Below are 27,858 nucleotides of genomic sequence, written 5' to 3'. Positions count from 1 at the left end.
TCTGTATAAAATAATGTGTATGCTCACACCTACCCTTCATTACATAGACAACAGGTGTGGATAGTCTCTCTGTAGTAAGTTTCTCCCCTGCACAGTTCAGACACACTGGTGACCCTGGCCATAGGTTTGTGTGCTGATGTGTTGTACCTCAGTTTATGATAAGCTTTGAGTTCTGTTTAGTTCTTGTGAGCATTGAATAATATTAGACTTATGGCAAAAGGATGACTTGGTTATAGATGAATTCTGAATGCTGAAAATTTGGAGAGTTAGTTTGCCCAGTTGACAAATAGGTAATAGAGTCCTTTTGAGGCAATGAATGAGATGAGGAGTGCCTGGGAGGTGATGGGTGCTCTTTAATTGGTTTTGCTCCTGCCTTGAATTTTTTTCCTGAAAGTGTTCATCATCAAGAAAAGAGAGCTGAGGTGCTGTGAACACAGTGCTCCGTGATGTTCCTTCCTCTCTCTCTTTGAACTTTTGGTATTCTTCTTCATGACTCTGGAGTAGAACAGTTTTTTCAAACTGACATTCTTTTCTCTTGCACCATATTTGCCCTGGACAACCCAATTTGATTTGCCATTAAACCTTGATTAAAGGCCTGGGTTTTGTACAGGTGCAGTTAGCCTAGATGGTGGAAGTTGAGAACTTTCACCAGTTGGAACTTTCTTCCAAGAATAAGCTTCTGGGGTTTACATCTCCTGGGCAAGTCATACTACTTCAATCACAGTTTCATGTTTTCATGCAAATATTATATTCAGACTTTTGTTTATCTTTTTTCTACTTCTTGGAGTATTACATTTGGGAAGTTGATGATGGAGGTGCATTCAGGTGTGTGTATGCATAGATGCACATATGTTCTGTCACTGCCTGTGTTCAGATTGATGGATGGTGTGCCCAAACAGAAGGGAAAAAAAAAGTTCTATCATCCTCCTATTTACAAAATAGAAAGCTACATAAGTTCAAAGTAACTTTGTTTAAATTATTTTCTTGATATCTCTTTGCAGGGGTTGTCATCTGTCACCAAGAGCAATGGACTACTCAATATCACCTTTAAATATGACAGTAAGTTGAAAATTGCACTATAGTCACAAGAACCAAGGATTCCATCACAGCTGTGAATATATAGCAACATGTCTCTTAAAAATGCTCTAAGAATAGCATAAGCTCTTCAGTATTGCCATGATTTTAAAATCTATATTTGTTTCTGCTGGGTCTGGTAGATCTTCCTGTGTTTCACTGGTAATAAAACTATCTAAGAATTTGTTTTTTAGATTGGCTTACGTCATCTGCCCAGTATTTGACTGAAAATTAGAGATAATTATTTTAGTATGTGGAAGGATGTAGTCACTGAAAGGTTCAGGCACACAAAGTCATAGGAAAGGATTATTTTGAGCTTTGTCCATCTTTTCTCTGATGTGTAATTTTGGATGAGAATGGCATGAAGTGTGTTTCAAGGTAGAAAATGTGTAGTCTGTGTTTGTATACAGGTGATATATTAAAAATGTGTCTTTGCAAGGATTAGTATTGACTAAGAATATTGCAGATGAATAGCGTCTTCATCTAGTTGAAGCAATTGGAACTTTTCATCAACTACAGTCTTAAAGGACTGGAGTAGTGGAAAACTGCTGTCTCCATTTTTAGTGCAGACAAATGTGTTTAGAACTGCAGCAGATGTGATCTGTTTTGCAGCTAAACTAAGAAGAAAGTAATCTCTGGCATAATAACAGTGATAAGCAGGTTGCAGCAGTAATACTTCAGACTTCTTCAAACATCTGCTAAACAGCTGTGTCTTATTGCTGAGTTTTCTTAAAGGTTTTTGTCATCTTTGTTGTCTAATTGTCAAAAGTATAACTATTTACTACATCAGGAATTTATCCTTATTTGGACAGTTTGTCCAATAATCAAATTAATAATCAGTACAAACTCAATGTACAGTCAAAAGAAGGTCTTAATTTACAGCAGAATCCTTGGTTTAATGCCAGTGTAAGTCACGGGCTGTTTTTTCTGCCTACCCAAAGAAATTACCTCAGATGCTGAATGTAGGTAAAATTTCATCATTAAAAGCATACGTCAGGAAACCTAACAATAGTGATTTGTTTCATTGTGATCATCCTTTTCTTCCTTGACTTTTGTTAAATTCTGAATATGCAATCCCTCACTGTGCTTTTTTTTAAAATCTAATTTGATCTTAATATCTAAAATAAGCAAAATTTACACGTCTGATTGTACAAGAGGTGGGTGGTCCTTAAAAAAGAGGTATGATTTTATCTACATAAAGAAAACCAGGAAGTAATACCAGTCAGAACAGAGATCCCCACATTTAGTTAACACAATGAGTCTGTTTAAGTCCCAGTATCTGTCGTGGTTTTTCCATTAATTCTGGCACCAGGAACTGTGTTTAACCAATGAGAAGTATTAATTCAAAATTCTGCTGGCACCATATGCTTCCAGGACAAAGGAGTTATTTGAGTTCTGCAGTGCTAGGAAAAGGGTTTGCTGATAGGAAGACTAAAGAGCTCACATGATATGAAAATGCCTTCTTAGAGTGAATAAGCCAGCACAAAAGAGTTTGGCTTGCTGGCTGTGATTTAAAGGCTTTTATTTGGCCACACAGCCAACTCTAGCAAACTGTGTTTTCTGTGGTTAAATGAGTTGGTTAGATTATTTATTCAGGTGAAAAACAATTGTTTTTTGTTTTAATATGTCACTTGTATTCAAGTAAAAGAAGTAGTTTCCTGAAAATGTGATTTTTTTTCCATGCTGTTTTCTTACTGAGTCTGTTGTTCTTTAAAATGTGAATCAGTGACTTGCAGTCAAACTTCAGACATTTGTGCTATATTCCATTTTGGCAAATTGTCATTTGTCCATAAAATTCTAGTAACCAGGATCCAAAATCTTAGGCTTGCTATTAATTAGATCCAGACCTAGCAAAAACCAGTTACTTCAAACTTTCCATTGAAAGAGATCCTCTCCCCTCCTAAGAGGAAGTTCATGCTGTCACTGAGTTCGCTCTTAGCAACAGAGTTGTACAAACAGCAGTGTGAGCACCAACTGCCCAGTCTTTGTAAAAGGCAGTGTTGTACAAACTGTTCTATTCTTAAGGCTGTGGCAGTTATATAAAAGACCTATTACCGTGGTTATTCATAGTAAAAAGCCATTTTCTAAGTCTCCTTTACAGTTAATAATTTTTCTTTCTTTGCCTTTGAGATCACACCTCTTGAGTTAAATTTGAATTTCCTGGATTGGCGTTTCATAGCACTTGATTTTTCACCTTTCTTTTCTACAAGCTCTGGATAGACAAACACATAGCATATAGGTGATCTCATCTAGAATTACCCATCAGTCTGTAATATTAGGTCTACTGGTCAACTTCTTCTGGATTTTATTGGCTTCACTTGGTCAGAAACAGAATGTTTGTGCATACACATTTTCATGTATTCTGTGCTCCAAAACTATTGAATTCCCTGGCTGCTAATTATCTTCCTGCCACAAAAAAAAAAAAGCTTAGATATTGTAAAGCTTTAAAAGAAAATTTGGGATTATTTATTTTCTTGTGTTGAATGCATAAAGGCATGGCTAAGTTGAACAACAAAGGCAAGAATGTTTTTCTTTTGTTTTCTTAATGAAAGCTGAGGTTTTCTATGCTCACATGTTTGTGGAGCTGTAACTTTAGGGAATACACTGCATTTTGTGAGGATAACAAGACAAAACCAGTCCTGACTGGATGTAAATGTTAAATGGTCTACAGGAATGTGGCTACTGAATGGATGGCAGAGAGATGGATTTAGGCAGTAGGTTCTTTGTGGTAAGATCCAGCAGTATTGTGGTTAAAAGGCACTTCTTGAGCACTAGTTTGCAAGCTTCACATGGTTTATTGTTCTCATACATGGCTGATCATTGACCAACATTCTCTTGCTCTGAGCACTCTACATACACAAAATTAATGTCAGTCCTCATATTCTTTGGCATAATTATGAGGAAACGTTGTTCTCTTTTGAGAGTCCCAACATGTGTCATGTGGTACAGGCTACACTGGTGGTCTGAACTCCTAATTTCCTTGGGAGTCCTGTGGACTAGTGTTTTGCAGCTGATGAAAGTTTTTGTGCTCAATGATATGTAAAGTTTTGTGGGTTTTAGTGTCTTAAGACACAAGCTTTATCTAGATTTACTATACACTACTTATTTTTATAGAAAATAGTGCACTTTTACTTTCTTCAGTCTTGAAGAAATGTTAGTAGATTTATGTCAGCAAGAATGTTTTTCTCAAAGTGTTTTTCTCTCCATATTTTCAGACTGCACACCTTACCTGAACTCAGTGGGAAGACACGTGATTGGAGATGTGCAGAACATCACTATCAGTCAGTATGCATGTCATGAGCAGGTTGCTGTGATGATACTTTGGGCAGCAAATGCCATTGGTAAGTAGTAGAGGGAAATGTACTAATTGATCATGTTTTCAGTAATACTTTCCTGCCCATCAGTATTAAGTAATAATTAAATTATGCTTGGAATCCTTGCGGCAAACTGCCTAAGAAGAAAGAAAGCTCTTATTTTGACTAGCTTACTTAAAGACCCTTAAAACTAGGATGCTCTCTGCAGCCATCCACTGTTCTTTGCTATCCCAGTTTATTGAATTCCTGCTCTTCAGAACTGTACAACTGTCCCTGATTTCATTCTCGGCCCCAAGGCTTTGGTGCATTTCAGTAGCATTGATTGAGTTTAATTCCTGATGCACTTAAAAATTCTAAATTCTAATTCTAAACGGCCCCAAGGCTTTGGTGCATTTCAGTGGCATTGATTGAGTTTAATTCCTGACGCACTTAAAAATTCTTTAGGATGCAGATTGTCTTGCAGGTAGAAAACATTATTTAACTCTAGCTATACAAACTTTAATGTGTTTCCGTGCCAGGTCTGGTTACTAAGAGTATTCCTTAATCACTTCAATGTCAATGGAAGTACCTTGTTGCCCACTAGAGCAGGAGTCTCCAAAACTGAGTGTTTGCAAGGTGATCTGTTGAGACAATAAATGTTCAGAAATGTTTGCTTTGTTACTGGATGTTGTTGCTCAAAGCAATGCCAGCTTCTCACCTAGAGAAACTTTCATATTTTGACAGTTTACAGAATTTCCTGGCCCATTGACAAAACTTCTGAAAGCAGTTTCAATGGGTTTGGAACACATTTGTTAAAAACCTAAAAATTCAACACATTCTGATTAGTTTGCAAGAAAACTGACATCAGGGAAGGTAGAAATGTACTAGACAAATGTCAAGAAAAATGATTTTGCCCAACTAGAAGGATAAAAGTGTAAAATGAGTGTGATGATCTAGCAAATGCAGTGGAGGATGCTCTGCCTCCATTTGGGTGCATGTATCGCTGGGAGGTTGTTTTTTCAGCTAGGACAGCTACTAAAAGCAAGTTACAAACCAAACCATGCTTAGAACCAGAACTCTGAATTGCCATCTCACAAACTGTTAAACCAAGATGCGAAATAATAACCCTGCATTTTCAGTCACAGAGCTCTCAGTCAAAAATATGATTTTAAATGGGAACAAAAGGATATTTTTGTCATTAATAAAATAAATGTTAGTTTAAAAAGAGTTTTTAGTCTTTAGCTCATGTTTTTTTAATTTTTGTTCCGTGTATGTTCTGTAATGTGCATAATACATTAGCACAGTAGTACATATGTATATTTTATAAACATACTGGGGAAGTTTTCTCAGACATCTTGGTTGATAGGAGAGCACTTCACTGTAGGTGCACTCTCTGTACCAATACCTGCTCATCACTTCCTTTTCTTCACACTAATTAAGGGCCTAAATACAGTGACTTAATATAAACTCTTTTTGTTTATCATCAGTGTTTAGCAAATGAAAGAGGTGGAGTTTCCTTCTTGAATATTTTTAATACTACATTTAGAATTTTCAGCCCAAAACTGCTTTTCCATGTCAATGAATCACAGAATCATAGAATTCAGGGGTTGGAATGGACCTTACAGATCATCTAGTCCCAACCCCTCCCTGCCATGGGCAGGGACACCTTCCTCTAGATCAGGTTGCTCAAGGCCTCATCCAACCTGGCCTTGAATGAAACAATTGTGGAGTTAAGCACAATACAGTTTCCAAAATTAAATATTTTTTCCATGTTCTTTGTCTCATACAGCAGTCTCAATGCTTTGTAGTTCACACTCCCACAAAATGCTTGTAAATCAGTATTTTTCTTAGGATTTGACAATAGCTGGAAGTTCCCATTTATGTCTTTGAGTTGCATCCTAAATGATGAGATGTGGCTGAAAATGCAAATGTGCAGATATTAAGCTTGATATCAGTTTTTCTAGCCTAGACCTGCGTTTGTTAAATCCAAACATTTTAAATAAGAAAACCAGTAGTTTTTTGTGGCCTCCCTGTATTAAATCTTGCTTTCATAATTTTTTTGATAAATAATTAATGAATTATTCCTGGGGTTTAAAAGGATATATGAAAATTACACTGAATACTGCAAAACTTTGCAGTTGAAAACATTTAGTAATCTTCAGCTGCAGACTGGATGAATCGAATATCTCTGGGAAACAAAGCCTGGTGTTCTTCCTTGTAGTGATCAGAGGTTAATCCTTTGGAAAGCACAAGGACAGAACTGCTGCTCAGACATCTCAGGTGACATGGGCACTGGACACTTTCCCTTTCAGGGCCTTCATGTAAGGACAAATAGTGCTTTTGTTCCACAGCATATTAAGAACACATTTGGCAACTCTTTATCTTCTACAAAACTATAAAACATGAATCAAAACACACAAAATCATGAAAACTACTGAACCAGAGGAGGTCTATGGAAAATGATACATTTGGGGGTTTATTTTTTTGGTTTGACAAGCAGAGCATAAACTGCAATTAATCCATTTTAATTTGTGTAGCATTTAGCTCACAAAAGCTGTGTCTGAGACTTTGATAAATGTGTTCTGCCATATGTAATGGTGTTGAAAAAATGTAATTAGATGGAGTAGTGATAGTTAGTCTTGAAGAGCTATGAAGAGCCTTTGATACCTGAGCCACAAAGCTCTCACTGGCATTTTCCTGCGACATTCACATCCCTGTGAATGATACAGAGTTTAGTTGTGGAGTGAAGTAATTCTGTAATGAGAACATTGCAAAGAAATGTAAAGACACTGCTGAGATTAGTTGTGTTAGAGCAACTTGAACAAAATGGGTGTAGTTCTGGCATCTGTTATAAGTAACTGGAAGTACACATGCACTGGAAGAAATTCCATTCCATTTAAGTCAAGTGCTCTGTTATCCCATACTGTACTAGAACTAAAGAAGTTGTAACAATCATTGTCACTTTCATCTGGTAGTCCCAGAAATGATAGGAAAATGTTATAAAGGAATATTTCTATAATTTGCCAGCAAAATGCTATATTTCATTGTTAATAATGGAAATGTGAAGTTACTGCAAAGTATTCCTGAGGGTGAAGGAAGTCCATGATAACTTACATTGCAGTGATAATTTGGAAGCCCCAGCTGAGATGTGGGCCCCTCTGCTCTGAGCATTACACAAGTATGTAGTAATTGCAGCCTTTGCCAAAGATTGAATTCTAAATAGCCAAGATAGAATATGCAGGAAGAACTCACATACAGCAGCAGGTATTAAATACAAACATATTTCATATGACTGGTAAGTTTTATTTTGAAAGGCAAATGAAATATATCCAAATTACATTAAATGTCACATTATGCATTTTGATATATTAGTCTCCTATTTAAATGCTCTACTGTTTGCAGGGATCGAATACCTGAAAGGGTTTCGAGTAATACTTGAGGAGTTAAAATCGGAGGGAAGACAATGCCAGCAGATGGTTTTAAAAGATCCAAAGCAGCTCAGCCCCAGTTTTAAACGTACTGTAAGTGCTTTGTTTCAAGAAAAGTTTCATTGTTGTTTGGTTGTGTGAATAGTCTTGAAAGTGTTTATCATCATAGACTCATAGAATGGCCTGGGTTGGAAGGGACCTTGAAGATCATCTGGCTCCAACCCTTTGCCATGGACAGGGACACCTTCCACTAGACTAGGTTGCTCAGAGACCCATCCAACCTGGCTCTCAACACTGCCAGGGATGGAACATCCACAGCTTCTCTAGGCAACCTGTCCCAGTGCCTCACCACCCTCACAGGGAACAATTTCTTCCTAATACCAAATCTAAACCTACTCTCTTTCAGTTTGAAGCCATTCCCTTTTGTTCTTTCACTAAATACTCTTGTAAATAGTCTCCCTCCATGTTTATCTTGTAATTAATGAAGATACTAAATAGCACTGGTCCCAGTTCAGACCACTGAGGGACACCACTTGTCACTGATGTCCATTAGGACTGAGCTGTTTACCACTGCCCTCTGGATTTACATGCTGCATGTAAGTCTAAATATATCTCTGTCCAAATATGCAGACAGTGTGCTGTTAGTTAAGATGCAGGTTGGTTCCCAAAAGTATTATTCTTGAAATTAGTGGTAGTTGTTGCTCTAAAGTCACGTCTTTTCTGCTTCTGTAGAAGCTTTCCTGAAACTGGAAACTGTTATTTGGGTGACTCTGGAGTACAGATGCATAGCTGTAGTAGTTGACATCCAACTATGTTTTGAGGTTCCTCATGCCAACGGAGAATGGAGGGGTAGATAAAGGACTCTTAATGTATTAGTTTCTGTTCATGTTTGCAGAAATGTGGGCTTGTTTTCAGAAATACTTTCAGTGACAATAGTTGATTTTAAAATATCCTGCAATCGTGTTGCCTTTTTTTTTTTTTTTTAGGGAATGGAATCCCAGCCCTTTGTAAATTTGAAGTTTGAAACAGATTACTTTGTAAAGATTGTTCCTTTTCCTTCCATTAAAAATGAAAGTAATTATCACCCATTTTTCTTCCGAACCAGATGTAAGTATTGCATATAATGTAGTATTGCATATCATCTCTTCCTGGGTGTCCCCTCCCCCTGGCTTTTCAGTTTTCCCAACAAAGGAATGTAGTGGATGATGATGTTAGATGGGTCTGGATTAAGAAAGTTACTGACATAGTCTCAGAAGGAAGATCTAGGTGTTAAGTGGAAAGAATTTGTATGCCACAGATAAATCTGTGGTGCATGATATTTGTTATGCAACAACATGTTATGGGGGAGGAATGGAAACAAGTCCTTGGCCGAAGAGGTAAAAAAATCCCCTCCCAACCCCCATCACATCCCCAGCTGCCCTTAAAGAACAGGTATGAGGCTCTGGACCCGGAGAGTCAGGCAGAGGACAGTCATAAGGATGATCCAGCTGGATCCCTACTTTTGCCCTTGTTCTTCTTCTGGTTAAATAGCATAGCATTTTGATCCTGTATCATTAATAATTCTTCTGTGTATTTGTAGCATGTGAATTGTTGCTACAGCCAGAAAACCTTGTCTGCAAACCTTGTAAGTAACATGTAATACTTTTTGCATCTTCATCTTACAAAGAGTTACTGTACTTGAAGAATCCTTTTGCAATTCATTACTATCTCCTCTGACAGACTGGAAGCCAAGGAATCTGAACGTAACCCAGCAGGGTTTTAACATGCAAGTGTCCTTTGATCATGCACCTCACAACTTTGGGTTTAGATACTACTTTCTGCACTACAAACTCAAGCATGAAGGGCCATTTAAGCAGAAGACCTGCAAACAGGTATGTGGAGGAGTTTTGCAGCTCTTAAAAGGACAAAACCTATTAACATTAGATGTTCTAAGAAACTTTGAAAACATTTTTTGAACTGATATTATTTTATATTATATAAAGCTACTTGGTACTATTTATGTAAATAAATCATTGTACTGTGATACACTCAGCAGGCAAAACCAGGCTTGAGGCTCCATTGGGCCTGGATAATACAAGCAAATGAGAAGAGACTGTTCTCTCCCTTGAAAACCCTACAGCTAATTAGTAGTTCAAGCTGGAGTTTTATTATGCTTGTTACACATATTGTCTTCCTTAATTTTGGTTAGTATTCAATGGCAGGTTTGTTCTCACTGGCCAACCCTTCATCCTGAGCATCTGAAAGCTAGGGAGCTTCAGGGCACATCATACAGTTCAGGTATTAGAGCAAATGAGGTTGTTTTTAATAATGAATCATTTTAGGTCTGCAGGCAGAGGATTGTATAGTTGAAATGAGAAACTTAGTTTTTCTGGTTTAGGGTGTGTTAGTACAAGAGAGCACTGTGTATTCCTGAATCAATGTGCATCTATTCTTTATTAGGTTTTAAAAGTGAGCGAATGTCTTGCTAAGTATTCTTTCTTTGATGTAGGAGCAAAACACAGACACTACAAGTTGTGTTCTTCAAAATGTATCTCCAGGGGATTACATAATTGAGGTAATATTTATAGTCATTTGTACAACAGCTTAAATGAGTATGTTAATGGAAAAACGACCTGAAGTATTTGAAATCACACTCTGGTAAAATTGGACTTCAGGCACCTCTACTGAAGTACCTTGAGCCAAGTACATTTTTTACATTGTTCTTGACCTTTCCATAGCTTTGCTTCCCTGAGTGCATAACAGTTTCTTCATCTGTGCCTTGGAGTTGTGGGTCTGCAGAATTCCTGGACTTGGATTGTTGGTTTTTTTAATTGGAATTCTGTAGTTTGGTCAATTTTTATTATACTCATTTGTGCTGCTCTTCAGTTTTACCTTTTTGAACATTAACTTTCTACGTGTATGTCATGAAAGCCATTACAGTTATTTACATATTGCAGAAGATAAATAAAATGAATCTTTTACCTTTCACAGCTAGTTGATGACACTAATACAACAAGGAAAACAATGCACTATGCACTAAAACCAGGTATGAGTTTTGTTTTGTAAACGTATACAATATTTCACTTATTAATTTAGATTCAGTTTTTATTATGTTGGAAATAAGTCTCAATTTAACCTTTGGCTGTTTGCCATAATCAAGACTATTGAGGCAATTGTGCTGTGGTTTTTTAACTTATGAAACAAGAGTAGATGTGCACACTGGTACATACACATGTGCATCTCTGTACATTTATATTTAGTACAGTTTGCATCAGTGCATCATTGGAAATCTTTGTGAGGAAAGTGGCTTTTGTTGTCTATGTGGATATGAAGAATCATAACTTTAATTTGCATACAACTGAAGCATAAAATAGCATGGAAAAAATGTAATGAAACTGTGAGAGCAACTTAAACACATTACCTGGTTGTGTACTTCAAGCCTGAAATCAAATCAAGCAGTCTGGAAAACCTGTCAGGTGAATGCTTAGCCTGTGGATCAGACCCGTTTTTGAGGAGCTAATTAGACACAAAACAGCCACAGATAGAGGCAATGGGCAGAATGGACTGAATGGTAATGCACATTGCTGAAGGTAATCTCTGCAGTAAGTCAGTCCTCTTTAAGTGGCCAGTTCAGCATCCTGGAACAAATACCTGTCAGGCTGAAATGACTGTTGCATATCTTATCAAAACTACACTTGAGATAAGTATGTTCTCCTGGGGGAGGTGTGAGTTGGCTCTTGTTGCTTGAGTTAGTCACTCTAATGCTGTGGTAGTGGTGGCAACCAGCATAAAACCTATTTAAATGGAGCGGAACACGATGTTTCATTCTACTGTATATTTGAGAATTACCTGATAATAGTGTACTGCAGCAGCTTTGCATTCCCAGTGTGAAGATTTGATAAGGTAATTGTAATATAGCTTATATGCATATGGCTAATTCTGCTTTATCTTTCTAAGTGCATTCTCCGTGGGCTGGACCGATAAGAGCTATTGCCATTACAGTCCCTTTAGTTGTCATTTCAGCATTTGCCACACTTTTCACAGTGATGTGCCGCAAGAAACAGCAAGGTAAGAGGGTTTATTCAGTATGCAACTCCATTTAAAGGTACACTTTTGTCACCAAAAAAGTCTTAACTGGTAGGTTAATTCCAGATAGACCTTTATCTGAAGAGCTTTCTTTGCTGTTTCTCTGTCCTCCTTCCCCACAGCTTTTTTGTGTGTTCAAACTTGTAGCAAATTCTTAATCAGTCCTTGATGGTGATTTGCTGCCTAGACAGTATTGTATCACAAATCAAGACTTCACAGTAGAAAGGAGAGAACAAAACCACTATTGGGAAATACTGATTTTTTTTTCATGTTTTTCTTATTTGAGAAAGTACTACATGACAATTACAAACAGATTTGCAAATAGATATGTTTTAAACATTGCCTCATTCCACTCACAAATGTCTAATTCTTATTTTAAATCAGAAGGAAAGTAAAGCCACATGATGCCAATACACTTCACAGGGCTGTCTGGAATACTACCTATATCTGTTATTCCAGATTCGCTCACTTTCCTGGAAGTTGCCTTAACATTTCATCCTAAGCCATCTTCCTAAATTTACCCTAAGACTTTCATGCAGATGTTTTTCTAACTTAGATTCCATCACTCCTTGCTGACTTCTCTCTTCCCTGTATCCAGGAGCTGGCAAACAACACTAGATACATTGAGATGTTAAAAATCCGTCAGTATTTTATATAGAAGCTAGAGATTCATGTGGTTTCATGAATATGGAAAAAGAGATTAATTCCCCAAACCTCACATATCTGTGTTATCCACCTGAATTTTGGCATTGAGATACACTGCAAGTGCTCTGTGCCAGCTGGGTTAAATCCTTTTACCTTCTGGTCCTCTGTAGCTATCCCTTTGCTCACAGCTAGCACAGTTCCAGCAAAAAAGCCAGACAGATCACTGGGGATTTGTCTACAGAGAGAGTTGTTCCAGAATAGTTATTCCTGATGAGTTGCTCTAAATTGAATCCCTAGATGGATATTTGTATTTTGAAATACTCATGCTTTATTCCAAATTAGTTTAATCAGCTGCAGAACTAGATTGAATAAGTCTGGCATAAGGCCAGACTTTTTGTTCCAGCATAAAAGCCTCTATGCAAGGGAAGAAACACTAATAGCTATTTTGATTTAAATTAATCATATCTTAATTCAAATTAATGCCAAATTAATGTCCAAACACGTGTGTGTGTGCATATACCAGAGAGATCCTGCATGATATTCCAAAGGGGTCTGTGTTCCTGGAGTTTAATATTCTTAACTGGCTTTGTTGTGATTTGTTGTGGTTTTTTTTTAAAACAAGAGACTCATGATGATATATTTCTAAGGCTTATAATATTTGAGCAGAGATGTGAAGAGTTGAAGCTCAATAAAGGTGAACCAACCTCATTCTATTTATAATATAAACCTTTCTTGAGTTTTCTGAGTTGTATAGTAATAACTGTACAACTTACAGTTGTAAGTTATTTCATTTTGAGAGTGTGTTCCACATGGAGCAACTCCATAAGCTGCAACTTTTCTTTCTCAGGCTGGAAAGGAAAGAAAAATCTTCAGAAAGAAGTCCTTACTGTATGCTTTAGTAAAGAGCCTACAAAAGTTTAAAAACACCAAAATAAAGCCAAGCTTTATAGTGTGAACTCTCTTTTTTTCTCCCAATTTAGAAAATATATATTCCCATCTAGATGAGGAGAGCTCAGAATCTTCAGCATATGCTGCAGGTCTCCATGTGGAAAGACTTCGGCCCCGGCCAAAAGTGTTCATCTGCTATTCCAGCAAAGATTGCCAGAAACACATTAATGTCATCCAGTGCTTTGCTTATTTTCTTCAGGACTTTTGTGGCTGCGAGGTAAACTCCACATTTCTTCTGTAAACAACTTTTCCTTAATTGAAACAGCACTCCTAAAAGTATGTGTTTGAGAATGAGGCATGTCAGTCTCTCCTTTCCACAGAGATAACTTTCATTCTTTTGATAAATATTGGCTGTATAATTTTTCTTGGGGAAATGAACAGATCATATCCAGTTAAAAAAACAAAATAAAAAAATCCAACAGAATAGTGGAAAATGATGATTCCAGGACTTGCATTCAGCCATGTTTAGCTTGTTTTGTATTAGGTGCTTTTTCTAATTAGTAGGTCTTTCCTCTTTAGTCAGCAGCCACAGAGAAGTATCAGTGTCTACCTGATAATATGTCAGTTTAAAAGTAGTTGAATCTATCAAAACTCCTACTCATGGAGCAAACCCTGTGTAATTATGATTAATTTTTGACATTATGTCTTAATTTGAATTTACTTTTATTTTTTTACTTCCCTTCTGTTCCATTAATGCTATAAAATCAGCAACTCTTTGACAGACACATTCAAACTGTTACTATGAAAGACTAGGTCTAGCATCTCATACTGCTCTCTAAAATATAACCGGCATGTGGCCAGTCTTTCACTTTTCCACTGGGAGAAGGCAATCGTGAGTCTGTTTGGGGTGTGTTTCCCATCCCGGCACTGGATGCTGAAGGGATGGGCTGGAGCTGCGTTTCCTTGCTGCTCTCTGCTGGCCAAAGCGCCTACACACCGAGGCCTCGCGTGTCTGCTGGGGAAGGTCACAATTTTAAATTTAAATACCGGTTTAAAATAGATCAGAGAAGGTGTTTTTTATAAGTAACTCACTTGGATCCCCCTTTTCGAGATGGCCCTGCTACACTCTGCCTCTTTGGAATAGTGTTAAGGTAAACTGTTGCTGCTATAATTACATGCCATGGAATATTTGATCTCAGCCATCACTGAAAATTTATATAGCAAAATATGCCATGGAATATTTGATCTCAGCCATCATTGAAAATGTATATAGCAAAATACTGATAGTATCAACATAGGGAAATAATATATGTGGTTATTAAAGCTATGGAGTTTAATAGAAAAAGTGATCATCAGTGTAGAGAGTGTGAACTCTCCTTTTTTCTTCCAGTTTAGAAAATACATATTCCCATCTAGGTGAGGAGAGCTCAGAACCTTCAGCATGTGCTACAGGTCTCCATGTGGAAAGACTTCTTCCCTGGCCAAAAGTTATTCCAGCAAAGATTGCCAGAAACACATTCATGTGATCGGTGCACAAGTTGCAAAAGTACTTTTCATATGAAATTGGAATGATTTCTCATGAAGGCCAAAACCAGTGGCATTTCAAAACCATTTAAAATAATAATGCGAGCACAATAAAAATCCTTTCTCACAGATAGCAGATTGGGCAGGTTTTTGAAGAACAGGAACATAAACAGACACAAAACTACCTGTTGTTGTACCTTTCTCAGAGCATCTCCCAAGCAGCAGTTAAATGACTGCTCTTCCCCATGCATAGAATAGAATTGTCCATGTGGAAGGAACTGACACTGAGCATCCAGTCTGACTGCCTGAGCACTTCAGGAAGGATCACTTTGTGGGTAACAGTTTTCATGAGTCTTTGTGTTCTGGGCATCCACCTACTCAGTCTTATGGTATGGCAAAGTTTTCCGCATCCACCTACTCAGTCTTATGGTATGACAAAGGTTTCAACTCTGCTGTGGGTGATACAGCAGAGCAAAAAAATCTTTGTTTTCTGGAAATATGCTACAAAGAAGACTTTATAAGTGGCTTTGATGTGTGTCCATTATGCAAGTTTTTTGCATCCATTTTTTTCTCTTATCCTACTACTCATTCCTCCTTCCATGAGATAAAGCACCATGTCCTGCATCTTGGTGTACACAGGCATTTCAGACCATGTAGAATGGTCAGAAAATTTGACAAAGTACTAAATAAAGCAACTCCTAGGACAAAATTTTCAAAGCTTTCTTAGCAGATAAAGCTGCTGCTGTTTCACATCCTAACTGGAAGGACTTGATATTATAGGTACTAATTACATGCTATCTAGATAGGAAAATACTTGGCATCAAACTTCATTAATATGCAGAGGTGATAAATGAACATGGCACTTGGGGGCATGAGTTAATGGTAGACTTGGCAGTGCTGGGTTAATGGTTGGACTTGATCTTAAAGGTCTTTTTCAACCTAAACAATTCTGTGATTCTGTTATTTCCATTACATTCAGCACATTATGGACCAGAGACACAATGGTTAAATTGTTTGAGGCAGGCACAGTTGTTTATTGTGGATTGATGGCACCTAATTTGATCAGATAAGTAAATCGTAATTTACTTGATCCAGCCACGTTTTTTATGTTCTTTTTATTCCCCAAGAAATATTGCGATGTATCAAATGCATAGTGCTTTTATTTTTTTAGGGAACTGCTTGGTTTACATTCAGCTACTCAGTATTGCAGTTACATGTTGGTTCCATAAATTTGTATGTCACACTGGTATAATTAGGTATGTTTTAATTTAAATAATAAATAAGCAGCAAAATGGGTTCATATCATAACTAGCATTCTTGTTATTAAAAAAAAATAAAGCTTTTCCTACTTCCTGAGCCCAAGGAAATATTCAGCCCACAAGCAAAGTTTGGAATGAGTGTGAGGCTGTGCTTATTGTGGTGAGTAATTACTGAGAGTTAATATCACTGATTCTAGTTTGTCCACTGCCAATGCTGTGTTAATTATTACTTATTTTTCTTGTAAAACAGCTTGTATATGCATCAGGGACAAGTTAAACTTAGCAGTAATTCTCAAATGTCAGGTAAATACAAGCTGAGTATAACTCATTTAGGTTTTATTAGATTATACTAATCTAAAAATTAAGATCAACCAGAATGTTTTGGTTTTCTTTTCCCAGGTGGCTCTGGATTTGTGGGAAGATGTAAGAAATTGTAAAGAAGATCAGAAGGAGTGGCTTGTTAAAAAAATTAATGAGTCCCAGTTTATCATCATTGTATGTTCCAAAGGAATGAAATACTTTGTTGAAAAAAAGAACTGGAAGCACAGAGGGGTAACCAAGGATGCAGGAAAAGGAGAACTCTTTCTGTTTGCTGTGTTGACTGTTGCAGAGAAGCTTCGTCAAGCAAAGCAGAATTCAGTTGACCTCTGCAAGTTCATTGCAGTCTACTTTGATTACTCCTGCGAAGGAGACATCCCTGCTATCCTGGATCTGAGCACAAAATACAAACTCATGGACAATCTCCCTCAGCTGTATTCGCATTTACACTCCAGAGATCTTAGTGTACAGGATTCAGAGGTGTTTCCTGTTAACATCAGTAAAAGGAATTATTTCAGGAGCAAATCTGGGAGGTCTCTTTATGTTGCTATTTGCAACATGCATCAGTTCATTGATCAGGAACCAGATTGGTTTGAGAAACAATTTATTCCCTTCCCACCACCTTCTTTACATTACTCGGAGCCTGTCATGGAAAAATTTGATTCAGGCTTGGTTTTAAATGACTTAGTGAATAAACAAGTGATGGACGGCGACTTTTACCTGAAAACAGATGTAAATATTATTTCAGTGGGGAATTCAGACTCTCACTGTATAATTCAGCACTTAAACCTTGGAGAAGATCTAGAAACTCAGGACATTCAAGGTGGTGGCAGCTCTGTTCTTCAGCCATTGTTACATGTTAAAGCTTCAAATCTCAAAGACATGCCTCGAGATTCTGGAATCTATGATTCGTCTGTTCCTTCATCTGAATTATCTTTACCTTTAATGGAAGGACTATTGACAGACCAAATGGAAACATCTTCCTTGACAGAAAGTGTTTCTTCATCATCAGGTTTAGGTAAGATACAGTAGTGTTTCAAAAATGATATTCAGTTACTATGAGCATATTTCTACTCTCAAAATAGGTAAGAGGAGCTATATAGAAGGCTGCAGAGAAAGGTAAGCATTGTGTGAAGATAGTAAAACAGATAAGTTTCAGTAATTTTAGAAAAGTGATTTTTTTTTCTTAACTTCTAGTGTGTGTGTGTGAAATCTTAGCTAGGTAAGATTTCACTAAAGTTCTATTAATAGAATCTTAGCTAGGTAAGATTTCACTAAATAGGACAATTAGTAACTCATTAATTGACCTATTCTTGGAGGGATGGCTCCTTTCTTCCAGGGGCTCCTTGGCAGCTGGGGTTTCAGCTGACAGCCATGTGGTTTAATGAAGAGGGAGATGTGGTGAAGCATTTTTAAAGCCAGCCATAAATCTAAACCTGACATCCTATTTTGCTGCAGCACATACTAGAAGCTTCAGGGATATCATCTGTGCTGTGGTTAACTCAAGCTTCAGAATGATGTTAGGCTTCTCAGCACACACAGGGCTGGGGGGAATGAACAAATGGGTTTCAGTTCAGGAATTTAAACGCTTGCAGGATACTCTCCAAAACTGATACCCAGCTTAGATGCCTCCAGTTAGAAGGTGTAAATTTTGCCTCAGGCTATATGAAAACCTGATCTGACCTTACTAGTTACAGTATGTTGAAGTGGCATCTCAACTACATCAGTGTGGAATGTTCCAGCAGTTTTATTCGTGTAAGAAAACTGCTCTTTGCTGAGAGTTTCCTTAAGCAGCTGCAGCGGGTGAATGTTGCATTTTGATGGTGGCATCTCGTTCTGCTTTCTGGAATGAGTGTTGAGAATGAGCTAATTTTTTATATTTTTCTCTTGGCTAAATGGATTAAATTTTTATTATTATTAAGATACTTAATAACTGAAGGTGGGTGCCAGAATTATCTTGGAGAAGCGTAATATATGTGGTGATTTACAGGTGTAGCATCTATATGTATAAGATAGTCTATAGGACAAAATAGTTAAAACCTGAAAAAACTTTCAGGTGGAAAAATTACAGATTTACTGATTTAATTGCTTAAGCAACAAATACTCTGATTTCCAAATGAATTCTATATTCTTTGATTTCCTACCATCTTCTAGCTCAGCCTTTTCACACATTTGAAGGGAAAACTACAGATGATGTCTGTTAAGTTTCTAGTGTTGGCTAAAAGTAGGATGCTAGTTTAAAATGTATGGCCTCTCTGTAAGAATGCTTTACCAGTGTTCCCCTCCTGATTCAATCACGGAGCTGTCAGCTGGGGATCCCAGCTGCAAGGAGGCACTGGAAGAAAGAGGCAGTCTTTGCAGTAATTAGTTCTCAAGTCACATACCTACTTGTTAACATGCTTCAGCTCTAGAAGTTAAACATTATAGCTGTAGCTGGTGGAGTTGGATCTTAACACTGATGTTCCGATGTCTTGAGAAACCACAATAATTTCGGCCCTTTTCTCATTTACTGTCCCAATGCAAAAGCCCCACCCTGAGTGACTCTGCCTCATACCTCCCCTCACCCAAACCACAAACCTGAGCAGGTACAGGGTACAAAGGAGATGGTATCTAGAACTGAGCATCATCTGCCTGTTAAAGTGTAACCCATTAAATTTTTTTACTGCCCCAGGCAGACAAAATATTTATAGCCCTAATATTTATATGCCTGATAATTAGAGGAGTAATTAGACATTTTTAGCATTTATTCTTGTTGTAAGAAATGTACATGTCCAAATTATTACTTTGAGTTCACACTATCATTTTTGTTCCGGCTGCCTATTTTTTACCCTGTTGGTCATAACAGATGTGAATGGCTGTGTCATGTAGCATCTCAAAGCAGATCTCTCTTCTTTAGAGGACAGTTTGATTTAATCTTTTGAATTAAAATCCTAAGTCACATCGTTTGTAATACTTCCTATCTTTCAGTGCAGCTCCTGTGCAGAATACTGATCTGCAAAGAAAAGATTCTCAAAGAGATCATCATACTGGCCATCCTCAACTGAAGTTCAAACCAGTTTAATTTTAAGGAAGTACCAACAACCAAAGCTTTACTAGGTCCATTCACTAATAAGGTCTTCCCCAAGAAGAAAATTCACATTGCTTCTTTAGCTAAGGTGTTTCTGAGTGTGGTAGTTCAGCCTCAGGAATGTATAGCAGTGTGAAAACGCTCTAGACCATCGATTTTCTTTGCATTATTTCTAAAATGTTGACCAAGTACAAAATCAGTGTTTTAATTAATGTGCCTCATTTTCTTTCCTTTTATAGGAGAAGAAGAGCCTCCTGTAATCACTGCCACAAAGTTCTTAGTGCCTGGAATATGTAAAGCAGAACTTCATTGCCATATCCATACTGATGAACTGCAGGCAATTGCTCCTTTGTAATCCATTACAATGTTGTTATGCATTGCCACTTTATCAACAGCCTCTGTTTGTGCTTTAACTACCACACTGTCTCAGCACTAAACACACTTGAAGGAACAAATAGTCCCTGAAGAAGATCTGTTATTCCATTTTTTGTGGCCAGTAAAACTTGAATCTGTTGGTCTTTTTCTAAAAAGTCTTCCATGATTTGAAAAATGCAGAATGGAAAAACAGAGAATACGTTTCAGTTATCCCTATTATTAATTTAAATGTCATGATATTATATTGTTTACAGGTGCCATAAACAAAATTGACTCTTTTTTTGCTAGAAATAATTTTGCAGCTGGACATAAAATAGCTTGGAACATTGTCTTAGTAAATTTTGTAGTCCAGCTTCTAGTTTTAAGTGCTGATGTACTTGATGGCAGGAGTGCTGTAGTGAATGAGAGCAGAATCTTTTTCAGAAGCAAGGAAAAATGCCAAAGGTGAGATCAAGAATTTATCCATCAGAAGAAATAATTTTCTTTTAGCTCCTTTCCTCAGTCTCCTCTTTTTCCCAGATGTTAATGTGCCTCAGTATTTAATTTCAGATAAGTGAATGTCTCCTTCTTCTGTATTAATCTCCTGTCTCTCCTCCCCAGTCTGGCTATGATGACTCACAAATAGTTCCATACTGAGGCTGAAGTATCATTTTTATGACAGACAAAAATATAGGTCCTCCATATACTGAGTTTCCTATTTTTTTCCTGGAAGGAAAGTTTCCTATTTTTTTTCCTGGAAGGGGTAATTTAAAGAATGCTTTGAAGAGACGTGGGAAGGAAGACAGATTTTGTATTGAAGATGTCATTCTGGATTTGTTCAGCCATGAGATGAGTGTGCTTTATGGGGGGGTCCATATTATCCTTCATGGAGATGGTGCTACAGAATCACCTGGGGTAAAACAAGCCAAGACAAGCAGTTAACAGGTAGGAATACTTCACTTTGAGCCAACTAGTAAAAAGAAGCCTGAGTTATTTTGCAGTTCACACTAGTTATCATTACTTAGTGATTAAAATAGTATTCTATTACTAGTGTTACATTAAGAAAAAAAAATGCCAAAACTGCAACTGGACATGTTTATCTACAGGTACAGAGCATGCATGTCCTGTTTTCTGCAGTGACCAGGTGGGTATCTGCTCATCCAGCATTTCTCTCCTGTTTCCAAAGGGTGACTTTGCATAAGTAAAACTCATCTCTGTAACTGAAGTTCTAGGCAGTATTATAATAAGCCTCATAACAGCAAAAAATAAAGGACACCTTAGCAATGTGCCTTTGCTAACTTGCTCATGGAGTCAGATTCTGTCTCATTTAACCTATATTCACATTCCACTAGCAAGAGGTTACTGTAGGGAGAGCTAAGGGAGAACTCAAATACCTCGTATATTCTCTCAGTTTTAATAGATGAGAATTAGACATTTCTAACTGTTACATTGTATTATTCATTTTAATAGCATGAGATAGAACTATTAAAAAAGTGATGATTTTGGCTGAGTAGCTTTAAAGCTCTTGGGTTGTTTTCTTGGTTTGGTTTGGTTTGGGGTTTTTTTGCATCAGTTTATATTTAATCATTTAAATTTCCAAACAAAAGACACTTGTTTGTTGTCATTAGTGGAGTAAGAAGGTGTTGTGACAATTATTTGGACATAACCATGAATAGCAGAACAGTGATGTGCTTTGCAATTGTAATATGGAATTCTGGGATCAACTAAATGTATGTGTTGGGTCTGGAGGGCCTTGTCCATTCATGTCATGTTCCTCACTCTTCCTGCTTTTGAATTTAAAAGAACACTAACTGCAAAAACCTCAAAAGTTGCAATATCTAAGTAAATTTAGGTAGTCTTATGTACTTAGTGAATCATCTGCACCTTCAGTGATTTTTTTTAATGCTGTGCCTTGGGCTGTGTCAAAGGCAAAATTCTCCATGTTTTCCCATTCTTTGAAGTTGAAAATATCTGGGTCAAACTAGGCAGAATCATTTAGAGGTAAATCCAGTGATGAAGGATCTCGATTCAATGCAATTCCTGATGGTTTACTAGAGAAAGAGTTTGGATTGGTAATACACAGGCAAAAAGATGACTCAATTTGTGCGCTGAAGAGATGCTGTGCATGGAAATGCCAAAGCTGCAAAACATGAGGAGGAGACAATTTCTTAGCAGTTAGCTGGTAAAGGTAATGCTGCTTTCATCCATGAGAAGTCCCAGCTCACATACCCTTATTGTATGCTAAACTAAATATTGGGAAGATTTCTGCATTCCATAAATTCAGTAGGAGAATGGTATTATGAAATGAAATGTTTTCATGTTGAGCTCTCTAAGAAAGCTGGGTTTCCAAAAGGGACAAAGGCAGCTGCACAAAGAATCACTTGTCATTAATGTTTTTACTTTTATTTCTTCAAAATTTGCTGTACAATCCTGCAAATCTAATTTGTCAATTATAAAAAGTCTATGCAGATGACAGCCAAATTCATGAGGGAGAGGGATTGGGAGAGAAGAAAAATTCCTTAATTCCTCCTTAGTTTAAGGTGGAAATAGCATATTGTATGTACTCAGAAGAAAGACTGTAATTAATTGAAAATTTAGATTAGGACAGCCCACACTTCAAATATACAAAAGTGAGAGAAGTAATACTTCATCTGATTTAGTATAGTTTTTTTTATAAAGCCACAGGTATTAAAACTATTATAAAAATATTGTGTATATTGAGATGCTGGAAGGACACAATACCCAACTGGCAAGAATTCTTTATCTTCCCTCCAACTCAGCAGAACAACAAAAATCTTTATTCCTTTGTAAAAGACAAATATGTTAACACACATATTAGAGATTAGCTTACTACTATTGTCAAGCATTAGTAAACTCTAAACAGAATGTTAATGGTGAAAAGATCCCTCTAAGTTCTGCTAGACTCAAGTGTGTGGACATTGTTTGGATGTTTTATAATGTGTTTTCTGGGAGGGTGGAAAAAACATTGGAAAGCTGAAGGTTCAAGATATAGCAGTGTGTTCAACACTTTGAATGATGAGTATAGTTTTTTTGCCATAATTTGTACCTGTACATGAACACGTCGTGTGTTGAAAATAGAATTGCAGCTGACGTTTGCAGAAATAAAATTTTTTATGGAACAATAATTTAGAAGTGAAATATCAAAATAAAATATTTTTGTTCAGTTTCATTCATTGAACTTTTCTTTATAGTATAAGAAGAAGTGACTTGAAAGTGCAATAGTTGTATCCAGCACACTGGGAATGCAGTTGCACACACCACACAGCTGTAAGGACTTGCTAGCTGCTATTCATACTCTACAGCTGGAAGGGAAACAGCTGTTTTGATGGGTGTTTTTTACAGTCACGCAACTGTAAGAAACTTGGACTTTCCAAAACTTCTGCAGTGGGCAGGCTGGGTCTGATTTTATTTTTTAATAAAACTGCCTTAATGGGATTTTATGTAATTATTTTTCCTATATCCTTCTTGAAGGTCTCCTAGAAGTCCATGGTTGTTCTGCATGCCAAGTGAAACCTACCCACACCAACTGCAAAACTGTAATAAACTGGACTGGATTGCTTGTATCCAAGAGGATGTGATAAATACCTAAGATTTATGTGTGGGTTTTTTTCATCCAAGTGGATTTCAAAGCACTGTTCCAGTCAGTGAAACCTGCCAACTGGAATTTCAGGGAACAGTCTTGAAACCACTTTTATTCCTTATGTTGTTCAGGTAGATGAAGGTTTTTATAATGGACTTTGGATCTGACACAGTCAAACTTAGAACATTATAGAAAAATCTGTAATGAGTCCGTAACAGTTACTGAACACTTGAACTGCTTGTATAATATCTGACATTTTGCATATACATTAGCTATTTTGAATTAACAGGATGATGTTTATAATGTTTATACCTGTTCTATCTTTGGGCTTCTATCCCACAATTCCCAATCCTGCTTCAGTCTCTGACAAAATCAAGAACTATTCTGAAGGGTCAGCAAGGGAAATGGCCTCAAGTTGCACCAGGGGAGGTTTAGATTACATAGTAGGAAAAATACCTTGACTGAAAGGGTGGTCAGGCATTGGAATAGACTGCTCAGGAAAGTGGTGGAACCAACATCCCTTCAAAAGTCTTCAAAAGGTGTGTGGATGTGGCTCTGGGGGATATGGTAGTGGTGAATGTGGTGGCACTGGGTTAATGGTTGTACTTGATCTCAGAGGTATTTTCCAACCTTAACAATTCTATGATTCTAAGCATGTGAGTAGTTGCATTAGTAATTCAAAGGAGAACTTGATAAGTTACTTATAAGTAATTTGATAAGTTACTTATCAAATACTGGTCAGCTCCGAATTATTTCTGAAAAGTCTGAAATGAAAGTCTGTACTGTAGATCACTTAAAGGAATTCTTCCATCTATCTGCTATAAATGATTTTATTTTGCTTGCTATCATCTGTTGCTGCTTCTCAGACTCATAAAAAACAGAGTAGTGGTCAATTTATGTATTTTATAATGAGATACCCTTTCATTCTTTACTCTCTTAGAATTGATTTATTAAAGCCTGATTTACCTTTGATGTTCTGGGCAGCTGCACTGTGGACAAAGATTTCACATTCATAGCAGTCCATGGAAAACAGAGAAATTTGTCATATTGTTCTGTTCACAAAGAGCAGAGGAAAAAGAAATGTTTTTTCCTCAGTGTCAGGTGTCACCTAGATAACTAGAAATTGGTGCTTGCCCTTACCTACCTCAGTGCTAAAATCTCAGTTGTTAGTGGATTTGGTGTTTTACTCTGATGCAGATACTTTGGGAGGGTTGGGAGTTTGAAAAGGTTATGTGAAAATATCAAAGATGTTGGGAGAGAGGTTTATATATAATTAGATATAATAATGTAAAATACAATAAACATAATAGTTATAATAATAAAAATTCAGAAAGAAGAAATCATAGAATCAACCTGGTTAGAAAAGACCTTCAAGATCAAGTTCAACTCTACCATGGTTACTAGACCATGGCACTAAGTGCCACATCCAGTCTTGTCTTGAAAACCTCAAGGGATGGTGAATCCACAACCTCCATGGCCAGCACCTTCCAGTGCCTGATCACTCTCTCCGTAAAAAATCTCTTCCTAATATCTAACCTAAACCTCCCCTGGTAGAGCTTGAGTCTGTGCCCTCTTCTCTGGAGGCACATCTGGAGAATTTCCTTCATCAAGCAATAAAAAGACTTAATTTTTAATGTATACGGAGCTATAATAGTCAAGGCTGATTTACCACAGAAATCAAACATTTTTTCACACTCTCCTGGGAGGTCACAGGCCTTGACAATAGGTGGAGGATAGAACTAGCATGAGTGAGTGTATGGAATGCTGTCCTGTTGGGCTGCTGATTTAGTTGGAATTCTAACTATTTAGTTGCTACTGGTGTGCAAAAACATCTACTTAAAGTGCAGCAGTCTTGTTGATTAGATGAGTCAGGTAAGTTTATTTCATAATAGTCTATCCAATTGGCATTTTTCTCTGTGGGGAAGTGTCCAGCCCTGGGTTCACATCATTCTAAATGTTGTAACATGTCTGCTCCCTGTGCAAATTCTCTATTAACCCTTTGACTGTAAATCAACATCAAATTGTTGACAAAACTTGCTCTGAATTTCTGCAATAGCCAACCAGGTTTATGATGAGATTTTACTCCACCAATATTGAGAATCATAATCTAATTTCCTAGGGAACATAACATTGCTTACTAGTAGACACAGAACCCAAGATTATACAAAGGGATTTTTTCATTTCAGAATAAATTAACCTTTGGAGGTTACACTCTGCCCTTTATTGGAATATTGACTCTTCCAAACAACTGCAAAGCAAGAGTTCTTCATTACCTTTGACAGTACAGTAAAAATGCAGATCAAAACTAAAAGCTGAAGCCACCTTTTCATGGCTGAGAAAATTTTATTTCTAACCCAATTCCAGAGGATTAAACTTGTTGAAAGATTGGATGCCTTGCATAGCAAAAGGGGAAATTAAATACTTAGGGAAGGAATTTGTTTTATTTATTTTTTTTACATAATTGCCAAACTAGACTATTTTAAAGAAAAAAACATTCCCAGAAGGATTTTGCATCAATGAAACTCGTGCCAGGAGTATTTTCAGGGTAGCTAGCTACCGCCTGGTAAAAATAATCTACAGTGCAAATTGTGGAACTATAATCATGATTTAAAAGTCTTTTTGGCAACATTTTCTAAGCCTTTTCAGAATGCTGTGGTCACACCCTTTTTAGTAACACTTTCTCAGGTGATTCAACCAATTTCAGGGTATGGTTGTGAAATCATACTAATAATGGGAGTGGGACATACCTCAGAGCAGTTGTGTGGTGTGTCACAGGGCAGAAGTTTTTTCCTCAAAAGTGCACAGCTGGTCACGTCAAGGCCATAAGCAAGTGTTAATTGTCCTCATGTTATGTGAGAAATGGGCAGGAACTAGATAAGAAATAGGAAATAGATCCACTTCAGAACAGAGATGAGGCTGGTGTCAGCTGAAGACAGAACACAGGGTTCCATGTCTTAGTCTTGAGCCGTAATGATGATGCTTTCAACCGTCTGTGACCAGTGTATTTGGTTAATGAGATTATTATTGCAGCTTTTGCCACTTTGCAATAACTTGTGTGATAGAAAAACAGGGCAGTAGTTTATATTCCAGAGTTCTGTGGTGCCACTGCAGCAAGTCGTCTACTGATGGAGCATGGTGGCAGCACAGCAAGAACCACGAGAGAAGGAAGAAGTAGATTTGGGACAGACATTAAGCAATGTGGTTTATTTCCTTTACAGCAGCCCACAGAGACCTCTGAAGTGAGTTACCTTGGGGCAGGCTCTGCAGGGGCCTGTTTCAGCCCCATAGCACTCCTTGGTACTATTCTTTTGGAAGTGCATTGCTTGATGGGAACTTGGTTTGCAAGAATGACTGCTTTATAATTTTGATGAAAATCAGGAGTGATTTCATTGCTGTCAGTTACATCATACTTATTTCAAAATAATTAAAAGTGAGAATAGAATTAGACCTGCTTGTCTTTAGCAATGTCTAATGTAGGGGATGTACCCATAAAAATCATGAGTCATCCACAGAAAGGAAACCGTCTGCTCTTTATTGTAGCTTTTGCAAACATGCCAAGGTGTGTTTAGGTGCTAGGAAGGAAGTCACCATCTCTTTGCAGAAGAGTCAGACAATGCTCAGCTACTGAGGGTGGAGTGGGAATAATAGTTAGAGTGAATCAGGAAAGCAGGGCAGGATTCATATTTCTAAACTCTACCCTCTTTGCTTAGACTGCCTTCAGACCTGAGAAATACAGGTATGTTTAATTGAATTCCTGATTTTGCCCTTCAATTGGCTTGTTAAAATAACCCCTTTTATTAAAGTATGACTGTCAAATATCACTGTATTTTTAATGTTTTAGACTGAAGTAATAATGCATTTAACACTTGCATGCAAAAGAAAATTTCACGCTTAAGGTTTAAAAATGCTAAATGAACAACACTTGCAAGTTGTATTATGCAACTGATTGTCTTAAAACCCAGGAATTATGAATCAGTAATTACTAAAAGGTGTTAAATCTCCCTGGACAACACTTTTAGTTGATGCGGTTGAACAGCTTCCACTGTTACATGATTATAAAATGTTACATCAAGTAACACTTCATTCCTTGCGTGCATAAGGAAGTGGAAATTTTGTGGACATATAAAATAGGCTGAAAGCTAAAGGTCTCTAAACAGCACCTCTTCCCATTTCCTGATACAGAATACCAAATTAAGCTGTACGAGAGGAGTCTGGAGCTGTCAGCACGTTGCCCTGGCGGGAGGGCTCGCTGCAGGGACAGCTGCCCCGGGCCGAGCGGAGCTCCTGGCCGGGCGGGCAGCAAACGGGGCCCGGAGCGGCGGGAGGGAGGGAGGGAGGGAGG

General features: G+C 37.4%; 1 protein-coding gene across 1 annotated transcript; it reads left to right on the top strand.

Moving 5' to 3' along the window:
• Positions 1–1,001: 1,001 nt before the first annotated feature.
• On the top strand, positions 1,002–20,227 carry IL17RD (interleukin 17 receptor D; the record flags this gene model as incomplete). Its single annotated transcript, XM_009080857.1, has 12 exons — positions 1,002–1,059; positions 4,290–4,415; positions 7,770–7,888; positions 8,782–8,902; positions 9,375–9,419; positions 9,515–9,666; positions 10,284–10,349; positions 10,766–10,820; positions 11,732–11,842; positions 13,486–13,670; positions 16,576–17,512; positions 19,801–20,227. Coding segments are annotated over 12 exons (2,091 nt in total), but the record flags the coding sequence as incomplete, so codon positions are not given.
• Between the last annotated feature and the right edge of the window lie 7,631 nt (positions 20,228–27,858).

Source organism: Acanthisitta chloris, unplaced genomic scaffold (genome assembly GCF_000695815.1).
Source record: "Acanthisitta chloris isolate BGI_N310 unplaced genomic scaffold, ASM69581v1 scaffold12480, whole genome shotgun sequence".
NCBI lineage: Eukaryota > Metazoa > Chordata > Aves > Passeriformes > Acanthisittidae > Acanthisitta > Acanthisitta chloris.
Note: the sequence above shows the minus strand (reverse complement) of the source record. Positions and strands in the feature narration are given on the sequence as shown.